Source organism: Alosa alosa, chromosome 6 (genome assembly GCF_017589495.1).
Source record: "Alosa alosa isolate M-15738 ecotype Scorff River chromosome 6, AALO_Geno_1.1, whole genome shotgun sequence".
NCBI classification, from domain to species: Eukaryota; Metazoa; Chordata; class Actinopteri; order Clupeiformes; family Clupeidae; genus Alosa; species Alosa alosa.
The window spans coordinates 21,270,843-21,282,715 of NC_063194.1; the positions used below are offsets into that span (position 1 = coordinate 21,270,843).

At 41.3% G+C, this 11,873-nt stretch overlaps 1 protein-coding gene across 2 annotated transcripts; it reads right to left on the bottom strand.

Annotated features, from left to right (window-relative positions):
- Window positions 1-8,761: 8,761 nt before the first annotated feature.
- pvalb8 (parvalbumin 8) lies at window positions 8,762-11,096 on the bottom strand. Of its 2 annotated transcripts, none has more exons than XM_048245859.1 (5): window positions 10,924-11,096; window positions 10,362-10,426; window positions 9,954-10,086; window positions 9,415-9,524; window positions 8,762-9,039 (listed from the first exon to the last, which is right to left on the bottom strand). In XM_048245859.1, the coding sequence occupies exons 2-5, from the start codon at window positions 10,420-10,422 to the stop codon at window positions 9,014-9,016; spliced, it is 330 nt and encodes a 109-aa protein (XP_048101816.1). In that variant the 5' UTR covers window positions 10,423-10,426; window positions 10,924-11,096; the 3' UTR covers window positions 8,762-9,013. The 2 variants fall into 2 exon arrangements, with proteins under 2 accessions (XP_048101816.1, XP_048101817.1); XM_048245860.1 differs by lacking the exon at window positions 10,924-11,096 and adding an exon at window positions 10,691-10,858.
- Between the last annotated feature and the right edge of the window lie 777 nt (window positions 11,097-11,873).

Below are 11,873 nucleotides of genomic sequence, written 5' to 3' on the forward strand. Positions count from 1 at the left end.
CAAAACTGTTTCCTTAAAAGAAACAATCTTTGGGTTGCCCTTTTAAAAATATGATCTGTATGTTCCGTAAAATTTAGATTATGATCTAGGATAGTACCTAGATATTTAAATCTGCAGACAACATCAACGTGTTGGCCCCCAATTGTAACTGGCTGACATGTAGGTATTCCACCCCTAGTATTGACCACAAGTTCTTTGGTCTTTGTGGGGTTTAGGACAAGAGCACTTTCCTCACACCAGGCCACAAGGCAGTGGCTGTGATCAAAGTAGGCCCTCTCCAGATCCCCATTTCCCCTAACCATTAAACCGACCATTGCCATATCATACTGTTGGGGGTCCCCACCAAAGCTCAGACCAAACCTACGCCCTTGATACATGGAGAATAATACTGGGGATAGAACACAGCCTTGAGACATTCTAGTGTTTTAAATGACCTCATCAGACATGGTACCCTGTACAGAGACTTTTTGAGGACGATCAGTTAATAAGTCCTTAATCCATAATATAAGGTGTCCATTTGTGTCAAGTTTTGATAGTCGTTTTAAAAGAATGTCAGTCTTGACCGTATTAAAAGCTGAGCTAAAATCAATAAATAAGATTCTAGCATAGGCCTCAGGGTGTTGGATGTGCTTGCTAATGTTGCACTCTTAAGACAGACTCAGAATAATTATAAAATGAAATTACAATTATTTCCCCTACAGAATCTAAGCATATGCCTATTCTAGGAAATTATGAAATCATAAAATAATACTTCTAGGTCGCAACACTAACCATGTGTTTCTTTGCCTAGCCAGGCTTGCCCCTAACCTGACTCTCGCCAGATGAATTTCGTTCCGCCTAGCTCCGCCTAGCGTTAGCTTCCCCCTGCTCCATAACATTCTCCACTCCACTCCACTCTCCACTCTGATAGAATTCCACCTTGTTATCATTGCAGGTTTGGTATTAAGGCATCACTTTTCCCCTTAAAGGTTCTGTAAACGGTTCTTTTAACCTGTAATACTTTTTGTCACAATCAGTGAATATCTTCTCATGATCTGGTAGCTGTCCATTCAGTGAGTAGGCCTACACAGCAAAAAAATATCCTGTCTTCGTACACAGCTGGCTCTGTGAATAGGAAGGCAAACAAAGTGGAGCAAACCTGTCTCCTAAACCAGTGGTTCTTAAACTGTGGGGTCACCAAACATATTGGAGGGGTCGCTAAATGATTTGCAGTCTGAATAAAACTCAATTAAAAAAATATAATGTCTGCAACACTGCTTTTGACTCCCAATTATTTAATGCACAACAGGCAAGGCCTGAACAGGCCTGAAGAAGAAACGTTGCCTGTTGTGCATTAAATAATTGGGAGTCAAAAGCAGTGTTGCGGACATTATATTTTTTCAATTGAGTATAGTTTTCTTTTGTCCTGCACCTGCCAGAAGGTGGGATGTGCACACAATAACTGTTTGCTGAACAGTCTGAATTAAAGACATTTTTTCTAAAGGTTTTTAGACCAACCTGTTTTAAAAACTGGGATATTCAGTAGCCCTATATGTAGGCTTCCAATTCACAGTGTTTCCATAATGTTCCTCAGAAAGGGGATACTCTGTTAATGCAAACTCTTGCAATGATAAGCTCGAAGATGCTGTGCTGTAAGTGACAGAACACTATACAGTCCTTTTTGCCAGTGGATGCTAGTAATCTTTTGAATTTAATAAATCAGATTGTCAAAGGCTGCCATTGACATTAATGCTTTTGGTGTTGACATAGCCTACCTATGAGAGAAGACATTTTATGCCTCTGCTTCTAATGCCCATCTCACAACATTTTGAAACCAAATTTTGCCGGTTGGAGAGAAGGGGGTCGCGGGCCTTGGCCCATGTTTTTTGCGGGGTCGCCAGACAAAAAGTTTAAGAACCACTGCCCAAAACCATAACAAAATAGTTCCAGCTAAACACTGAAAGCGGAGGACAGGATTTTGGGGCAAGGGGGAGTTTATTAGGGTGAGCTTGCTCTCTGTTGTTTTGTCTGGTGTTTAGTTCAAATATCAGCAAACATCTTTAAGTATTTCTGTAGTGCTATTTTATATGGTTTTAATTGAAGTTCTATATGTTCATTTAGTGACTTCAAATTAATTTGTTGACTGGTTGAAGAATTGTTGAAGAATATCACCTGATCACCTGCTAAATCCTGTTTACAATATAGCAATACTTGGACATAAAGAGTGGATTGCTGGCTTCATAGCATAATTGAATAGAAACTAAGGATCCTGTTATGTAATGAGGAACATTCATGTATATTCTAAAATAATTTTTGATCACATTTTACACCTTGCATGTGCAAAATGTAAGTGAATGTTTTCATGTGTATATTTGCAAGCTTCCTTGATATACACAGGGCACCTCATAGAAAATGCATGTAAAAATGTCCACAACATGCCAAGTGCTCAGAGTGCGATTGGACAGACCAGACATGGGATACCCTGGCACAGTCTGCCGTGATCAGATCTCAGGTTGGTGTAAACAGTAGCCAGTGCAACTTGGTCGCAAACTTACACTGTTTGCATATTGCATGTTGTTTACAGGACACAAGATTTGAGTGGGACAATGGGGACAAATGAGTTTAAAATGTACAGGTCAGATAAGATGTCCAGACTGCTGATGCAAAATCAAAATTGTGCTAGATAGGTAACTGGACAGACAGATGCTAATTTGTCATATGTGTGTCTCTCTATGTGGGGAAGTATGTGTGTGTGTGTTTGGTGTGCCCCTGGATGGAGTGTGGTGTGTGTGTGTGAGAGAGAGAGAGAGAGAGAGAGAGAGAGAGAGAGAGAGAGGGAGAGAGAGAAGAGAAAGAGAAAGTGAGGTGAGTGCCTGTGCACAAGGACATAATATGGGATCAGGGTTGTGTTTTAGCCGGTATTGGTGACAGTTCAGTCAGCATTGCCCTGGAGCGTGGCATGATAAGTGCCTCCGGTCGGCTCGTTTCCTGCTAAACCATGGCCCCTCTCCGGTGTGGACGCACACTGTGAATGACTGCAACCGCTTCTTTGGGAAACAAAATGGATTTGGAGACTGGAGGCTAACCTCAGAAAGGCAACACAGGGGTTCCACTGGACACGTACTTGCAAAGGCTGGTGGGATGCCAAAGAATGAGAAAGAGAGAGAGATAGAGAAGGAGGGATGAAGAAAGGGAATGTGATAGAAAGAGTGAATGAGGATGGAGTGCTTTTTGGGCAGCATCATTTCTCATCAAGCCTTCACACTCTGTGATGTAAAAATAGAATCACTAATTCCAGAGAAAAGTAGGGGATTTGGTGACCATATGGTGAAGTCTATCAACTCTATTTTTTTTTTCTTTTGGCAAGAATGTGTAAAAACACAACAGCACTCTAAAACGTATCTCAAATAGGAAAATTATTCAGCTACAACCCATTGCTGGTGATGACATCCCCAAAACTTACATATTTTAGTGATTTTATAGAAAATGGCCATTTATTTGTATAATATATTTTTTTGAAAATAGAGAGAGAGAAAGACAGAGAGACAGAGATAGATACTGAGAGAGGGAGAGCTGCAGTGAGGGAGAGAGAGAGAGAGAGAGAAAGAGGGAGATTTAATTAAAACGCACAATTGAGTTTGGTGTTCCAACTGCTTGTTAGCTCTGAATTATTCACCATCCTGTGTGGTTAGCTAGAGAAGTGACAGCCATGACACAGACACAGTGCATTGAGGTAATAGGGAGATCCTGTACTGCTCGCGCGCCCGGATGTTGGGAGGGGGAAAACTGAGCCCAGGCAGCCTGAACCCCGACAGCAAAGTGCCACTCGCTCGCAAAAAGTGAAGCGGGGGTTAGTGTGATCAACCTGAGCCGCGAAACCCATCACAAACTGAAAGTGATCCCGGACGATTGGCTACACACACTCACACTCAGTTACTGTCGGAACAACCACACCGACGTGTGCGCTTCCCTTACTGTACACATTGCACACCATAGCACCTCAAACCCCTCACACACAATCCCATCCGATGGTCACTAATGCTGACAGTCTCAACACAGCTCTGTAATTTGCTATTATCTCCACTAATACATAATAAGATGTTAGTCATCTCAACTACAGGCATCCAACCACAGGTGGGGAATTGGGGACGTTTTGGTAGGTCACACCTCAATTGAAACCTATATTTATGGTGGAGTTGCTTTGATCTTCACAGCAGAAAGGTGTTTTCCAAGTCTGCTCTGCTCTGAGTTATAACAGTGGAGAGTAAGGAAGCTGTTTGCCTGTTCTAAAGTTCCTCATCCACATTCATTAGATCTATGTTTGCATTTCAAGGCCTACTGCCTTCATAGCAGAAGCTGAGATTTAACCCCCCCCCTCCCATTATTCCCCTTTGTCATGCCGAAACAAAAACTTTGCAAATATTAAATGTCCACTTCTGTTGAACTCTGCTGCACAGTGCATAAAACATGAGTTCTAGCAGCCAGAATTCATGGCATGCTATTCCAACAAAGCACGTGAAACTTTCATGACGCACCTTCCCGTGCTGAATATCAGGTGGCTTGTGGAGACTCTGGCTACTAGATTACCTGACAGCTGTGTTAGAATTTCTAGGGATTGGCGCGATGATGTCGCACGAAAAAATGTCAACATTTAGACATCCATGGTGAAGAGCACTAGAAGAACATAACAAATCTCAAAAGTCGCCAGTGTTTTGTTAGCCAGAGGATGGGGTGGCCCATTAAAGATTCAGTTAGACTTAATAAGTAAGGTGAGCCTGACACTCCTTTCTTGGTATTAGCTTTTGGTGACAATGGAGGCCGGGGCCATCAATTATTGACCGGAGGTAAGGCAGAGCTATAGCGCAGTCCGAGACTGAGGTCTGTTGGAGCGGCATCGGCGGCTCATCACCTGGCCCCCTCGGCAGGTCTCGCTAATTGTGTCTGTGTCACAAAAGAAATTTGGCCAACATAACTTATTTAGGTCATTCTGGGAACCACATGATTAGAGCCGGCCATCAAATAGTTTCAGAGAGCACGCTTAAGTTACAGTCGGTAATCCTCTTCCATCGTGCATGCCGACGTCGACCCCGGTGTGGCCGCCACTGCTTGGGTGCTAGGACTCGAGAGAGGCTGTCAGGGCCTACAATACTGTTTGACATGGAACTGTTCATATTGCAAACTGTGCTTAGACATGACACTTGGAAATAGAGGAGCCCTGATTCCAAAAGGACTCGCCCTTTTAATTATTTGAGTAGTTGTCTGAAAATACTCAGTTGTTAATAATATTGAGACTGATGTGGAGTATTTGGAGGTATTCAAATGGATTCTCTTTGCAACCTGTCCTCACAACAGTGTTGTGCTCCTTGTCTACTTTACTGCGTCCATTAGCAGGCCAGCAACAATCAGTGTAACAACTGAAACACATTTCACAGACATGTCATAGATATTTTAAAAGACATTTAAAAAGTCTGACCTGAGGCACTCACGATTATGTTTAAAAAGCCTTTAATTTCACATGGCTATTCATTTTAAACATGTTTACACATTTTAGCTTGATAGCTTTCATCAGGGCTATTTTGACAGGGCTGTTTTGATGAAGACTATTATGCTGAACCCCATGGACATGTTTTAACTGAATAGCCATGTGAGATTAAAGGCTTTTTAAACATATAAACTTTGTGGATGCCTCAGATTTCTGATTTGTTTTTTTTTTACCATCTGGATCCCTAAACTAAAAAGCACCAGAGGGACACCCAGTCTACACCCTAGCAGCACTCCTTGCAAATTATGTGTGTCTTTGAATTGTTGGACACAAGGAATAGAGAGAGATGTTCAGGTTCAGAAACAGGTCAAGAAGACATGCATTTTTGTAGCATGGATCCATGTTGCATGAGATTGCTCTGATCCCCTGCAATCCTTTTACTGTGGCAGCACAAACAATGCAGACATCAAGAAAGATAATGGTAATGAATACTTCAGTCTATTTACTACACTAAAACCCCCACATAATCACAGATTATAAATATTGCTGTCCAAAACAAAAACAAATTCTTTGGATTTAATAAAACATTTTGACATAAAAGCGATATTCTCTCAGCTATACGTGATTGCTCATGGTGTATTACAGATAAAAAAAAGACTAATATGACCATGTAAATATAATACACAGCCATTGCGGCAATACAAATATATTCACCTTGGCACGTAAGTCTTTATTCTGTTGTTCATACCTGAGGATAGACATGTGTGTGCACAGCTCTTGGATTATTGCTCTGTCATGGTTTCCTTGGCTCCTCTGTGAGTATGTGTGAGGGTGGGGGGTTCCACACTTGAGGCTGTGGATCATGTGGGTGAACTATAATGGGTTTATGACCCTTTTGACCCCAGAAGCGATGGCTGATAAACAGGAAGGAAACTGGACACAGCATGATGGGATAGTGTGACAGGCAAGGGCAGAGGAGCCAGAGAAACTGTGACTGTGCAATAATCCCAGCTCAGTATACACACACACACACACACACACACACACACACACACACACACACACATGCACGCATGCAAAGCCTGACCCTCTGGCCTGTCCTGTGTCTTGTCTGTGGTATTTCATTTTCTCTCTTACTCAGTATGACCTAAATTTACTTGTTTACTTGTTGTTGTTTTTTAATCAGAGATTTAGATTTTTTGTTTATCTGTTTTTTTTATTTATTTGTTCTGTGCTTGTTTGTTTGTTTGAATGTTTTAATTGCCTGTGAGGGTTTACCCTGTTTGCATTTTAATTACTGCCTTGCGTTCAATTTGCTGAGTGTGTATGTGTGTGTGTGGGGGGGATTAAAATGAAATCTGACTGCCTTCCAGCTGTTGACAGGCAAGGAGAGGGTGGAGGGGCGGGTCTCAAGATGCAGGTCACTCTGGGTGTGTCCCTTACCCGTTTGGGCATGGTAATAAAGGGAATGCCCATTAGGTCTATGCAATTACCGGTATGTTTGGATTTAGTGTACAGTGTGCTATTAAGTTTATCAAGACACAATTCACCAGCAGCAGTAGGCCATGTTTGTATGACCTCACAATACAGTGTGGAATAGGTACATTGTTTATGGTAAAAATAACATTTACAGGATTTTACCAGCATCACTCTAAGTATGACTGCTCAATCCCACATGTTGATAGATGCGTTTAAGTGCTCTATCTGTCTGCACTAGATATTAAAAAGCATGATAATGTTTTTAATCTTACATCTCTTGGAGGGCGTTCAGTATCCTACTGAGAGCGGAATAAATTGACAGAAGTTAGCAAAATCGAAACATATCAGTTTTACTGGCTCTGGGTAATCGCTCTCTGATCTTCTAATCTAATACCAAACTGATAAAGGATACTACATAAAAATGTAACACTCAAATCTGAGGAACAGGATATTTTTGTTTTTGGATCGTCCAGTGAAAAAAGCATTATCGCATAGCGTGTCAGGACCTCTTCATTACCCGATGCACAGCTCTCGCAAACTGTGCTAATATGTGAGTTAAGCTGTCACCGACTTAGAACTGATCAGTTGTGCTGCTCTCAGAATCTGTGTGCTGTGCCAGAATAATGAATGCCAGCATGGATTTGCACAAAGAGGCTTATTGACATGTCAAATGTGGTTGAATATGTACTGTATGGGAGTATACAAGCATCTGTGTGTGTTAATCCTTGCATGCATGTGTGTGTGTATGTGTGTGTGTGTGTGTGTGTGTGTGTCTGTGTATGCATGTATATTTATGCATATGCATATGAACCTAGGTCTGTGCACATACAGTATGTGTGTAATAGTCTGTCTGTGTTTTGATTTGTGTGCTGTCTGCACGGAAAAGACATCTGATAGAATATGGCACTTCACCAGGCAACACACACCCACCCAGACTGAGCTCACAGCTGGACTTAAGGCATGTGGATAATGCTAGGGTGTGTTGTTGTTCTCTGCCAGCACTAATTTTTGCCTCTGCTCAGTCAGTTGTATGTGACTGTGAGTAAATGGTTTGGTGTGTCTTCTCAAACTGTCCTGTCTCAGACGTTTTGGAGTACAGCCATTATATTGTAATAGATTTTAAGCAATCCGTGTCACAGAAGGTGCACTCAAAATTGAGAAATCACAAAAGCATAATCAGGGGCAAAAGACCAAGGACAACATTTTCACACTCTGTCTATAAAAATCGAGTTAAATCTTTCAGTCTTTTTTGAATAATGTGAAAGCTATTGACACTAAGGGTGTGATTTAAAAAAAAAAAAAAAAAAAAGAACAGAGCTCTGAAGTATGTAGCCCTATGTTTGCATCACATCCATACAGACTATTTAGCCCCAGATTTTGCACCTTGCACAGACACAGGGGAAGCTGACCCAGAAGGTACAGCATTGGGTTAAAGGTCATTGACAGGATACTTGTGTACAGCAGCTTTAGGTTTCACTTGCCACAAAAGGCTTGGCTTCCTTTTTCTTTCAGTCTAATTACAGCACAGTACACCTGTCCTCTGCAAACACGACATATGTCACCGCATTACCCAGTGTCTGTCGGCATCTTTACCAGTCCTATGTTCTCCAACTACATCTAGTTAACTGTGTTAAGTTTTGTTACAGTTTGAAGTCTTCTAACTGGCCATACCCAGGCCCAGAATCGTCAAAGTGTGAATGTGTATTCACAAAAACTCAGATCAGTGCTCAGAGAGAATTAAGAATTACCCTGACATGAGTAGGATTATTTTAAGTAGTTTTAAAAAGTACACCTCGTACAAGAAATATGATATATACACAGTTGGGTTTTTTATTTTTAATGAATTTATTTGTGCATTCCATCAATGTATTTACTGGTGGTTTACATGGAGATAATGCTGTAGCACCCCGTCTAAAATGTATTACAAAAAAACGGTGTGTATGTGGATTCTCTCGACTAGCAGCCTCCCAAGAAGTGTTGTCCTGATGCTTCAGAAGAGAATTCAAGTAAGATGAAATGTAGAAGGGCGTTCATGGGGGATGAGGAGGAAGAAAACCTGTTTGGTTCAGTTGTTTAAGACATAACCATGGCCTGGAATTCTGTAGAGAAAATGAAAACTTGGAATGAGTTATTAGTTCTCAAGACTGAGAAAACAGACATTGATATGATTTGATAAACTTTCTTTTTAGCAGAACTAATTCCTGAAAATTGCAATTAAATCTTTATGGGGGAAAAAGGACATGGAATTGCCTGATGTGATAGGGCTGTAAGCTGGTCCAGTCCTTGTATCCTTGAACACCCAATACATCTTATCTTAGTTACTAATGTGCAGTTTGCTGCTTTAGTTTGTGGCAACAACTGTGTTCTGGGGTGATGTCTCAGTTTCATCTTCAAAGCCATAAAAATCCCCCAAAACAGGACCGTCCATTCATTTTGGACACAGACATAACACAGTGTCCAAAAGACACACTCACCGTCTGCTCCGATCTTGCCATCACCGTCTCCATCGGCAACACTGAGGAAGGCCTTGGTCTCCTTCTCAGTTAGTGCTCGTGCTCCAGGTGAGAACTTCTGCAGGAAACACCTGCCAGAAACATGCAATTAGCTACTGCTTTTATGCCATAATGCCCCTAACCTCTAAATAAATGAGTATGGAGACCTTCAACTGAAGTGGCTTTTGGGAGGTAGTTTTAATATTGGTTTACTTTAAAAGCATTACACAGTTTAAAGACTATAGAATTGTAAGTATCCTAGTGAAATATCACTTTGGCATGTTTCCTTCTCTCCTATATTATTTGAATTACTATAGGAAATTATATTTTGAAGGATCTCTATCTAAAACAAAAATAGTGTTTTGCTAATGCAAAAGCAGAGCAATATGACCCCAAACAGCTGTGTTTATCGGCACTGTTTGGTACACTGCACCCTGAAATATGAAAATGAGTTCACAGTGGCAGTTCAAAACAGATCCAATGGCTTAACACATTGAGATACTGGGGAAGATAAAACTTACTTCAGCTCTCTCTCCTCAATGAAGCCGTCTCCATCATTGTCAATGATGCCGAAGACGTTCTTCACCTCCTGGGCACTCTTCTTGGTCAGACCACATAGCTGGAAAAACTTCTTGCAGTTGAAAGAATCTGGGGCTGCGATGGAGAAAATACAGAATAAGCTAGTCCATATAGCCTTGTCGGGAAAACACAGACATCCAAAATACTTTTTGTACAACACGTTTATCTCCAAACGTCCATTCCCCGATTGTGTTCGAAGTTGTTGTATTTCTGTTCCTGCGACATTTCCATTCATAAACACTTTAAGGTTTGGTGTGTCATTGTCTACTCTTTCTTTTGGTGAAAGATGCACCAATTAAATTCTAAAATCTAGTTAAGGGAACAATAACGATGTAAGTGGAAGACGATACCTTGGCAGTCCTTGACGGCACTGTCGATAGCATCAGCGGAGAGGATAGATGAGATAGACATTGTCCTGTTAGAGAAACAACCAGTGTAAATAATTCAGGCTTTTTTTCATGCCTAGCAGTAACCATAACCGAACATTAAATCAACTTATCTAGAAAAACGATTGGAGATGGACGTCTTGCAACCATCAAAACGACATCTTGACTGCAGAATAATCTGACTTAAGTAATAAATAGGCTGTGTGAATTCAGAAACGTTAACACAGAAGCATCGTTTTTGTAGCCTACAGATTTTGTTTAACGCGTCAAGCTTCTTAAATGAGAGTATTCACCCAGAGTTGTCCGATGCAGCTTACACAAATTGTCTCAAAACAAGCAAATCCGAAAAGTTGCGCTATACAGAACGTCAGGCGGATCAGAACAGTAGAATTACAAAAATGCAAAAACTCTTGTCCCTCGCAAGTTCATTCTGGAAGCCGATGGCAGAAACGCATCCTAGGGGCAGCCAACTAGACCTGCGGACAGTCAAACGACAAGTGTGGATCCTACACACAAGCCCACTTACCCCCTTTGAAGTTTTCGCCGTAGGTGATCGAACAGAGAAGTAAGGCTATGTGGTGACTGTCTGCCAAGAAGGATTTATATAGGTCTGATTGTAGTGACAATAGGCAATTCTTAGGTTACCTGTCTGCGTATCAAATTCAAAAGGCTCAGCTCAAATTTCTTACCTAACTAATTAACCTTTACTATTTATAACCGCCTGAGCTGAGTATGGATGGGCAAGCCCTCAGACATCTGTAATGCACAAATGGCAAATTAACCAATATGCTCTGTCTCAGCAATGCTCCCTGTCCAATCCCAAAAGGCTGTTTGGGATTCTCTCTTTCTCTCTCTCTCTCTCTTCTGTGTGTGTGTGTGTGTGTGGGTGTGTCAGCAAGTAAAATACCCTTTATAAATCAATATAATCCAGGGTGCTCTAACACAGATATTCCTCTTTACTTGGCTTCTGACCATTTTTCTTTGATATTAATTCATATTACAGAGTTGGTTGGTGACAGACCTGTGGTGGATTACTTATTTCTATAAGTTCAGCACTAAGTCAGATGCCATATATTCACAAGTCTCCTGCAAACTTAAAAAGTATACAAAACAGGCTACAATCCCATATTATCATTCTCAGTATTTCACTGCACCCAGTTTAGTCAGATGGAGTCAATTTATCTCCTGATCTTATGCAAGTCCAATATACTTTGTCGATGGCCACATACGTGTATACTGTATGTTGATCACAGAATGTCATGGCAGTTCAACCTTCTCATCTGGTCCTAAATGGGAGTGCACTGCAAACAGTAGGCTATCATTTCTACAGGATGCTGCTGATTCAGGGATGCCAGGTCACCTTCTTTCGTCAAGTGCTGCCTGATGTAATCTGCGCGGCAAACTCCCACTGACAGTATAGAGTGGAGTAGAGCACTTGCAACAGTATAGTGGCAGCTCCGAATGGTCTTTAGCAAA

Coding starts and splice junctions, on each gene's coding strand:
- pvalb8 (XM_048245859.1), bottom strand. CDS start 10,422: ATGTCTATCTCATCTATCCTCTCCGCTGATGCTATCGACAGTGCCGTC. Junction 9,525..9,953: donor ATTGAGGAGAGAGAGCTGAA/GTAAGTTTTATC, acceptor TGTTTCTGGCAG/GTGTTTCCTGCAGAAGTTCT. Junction 9,040..9,414: donor TGGCAAGATCGGAGCAGACG/GTGAGTGTGTCT, acceptor TTTTCTCTACAG/AATTCCAGGCCATGGTTATG.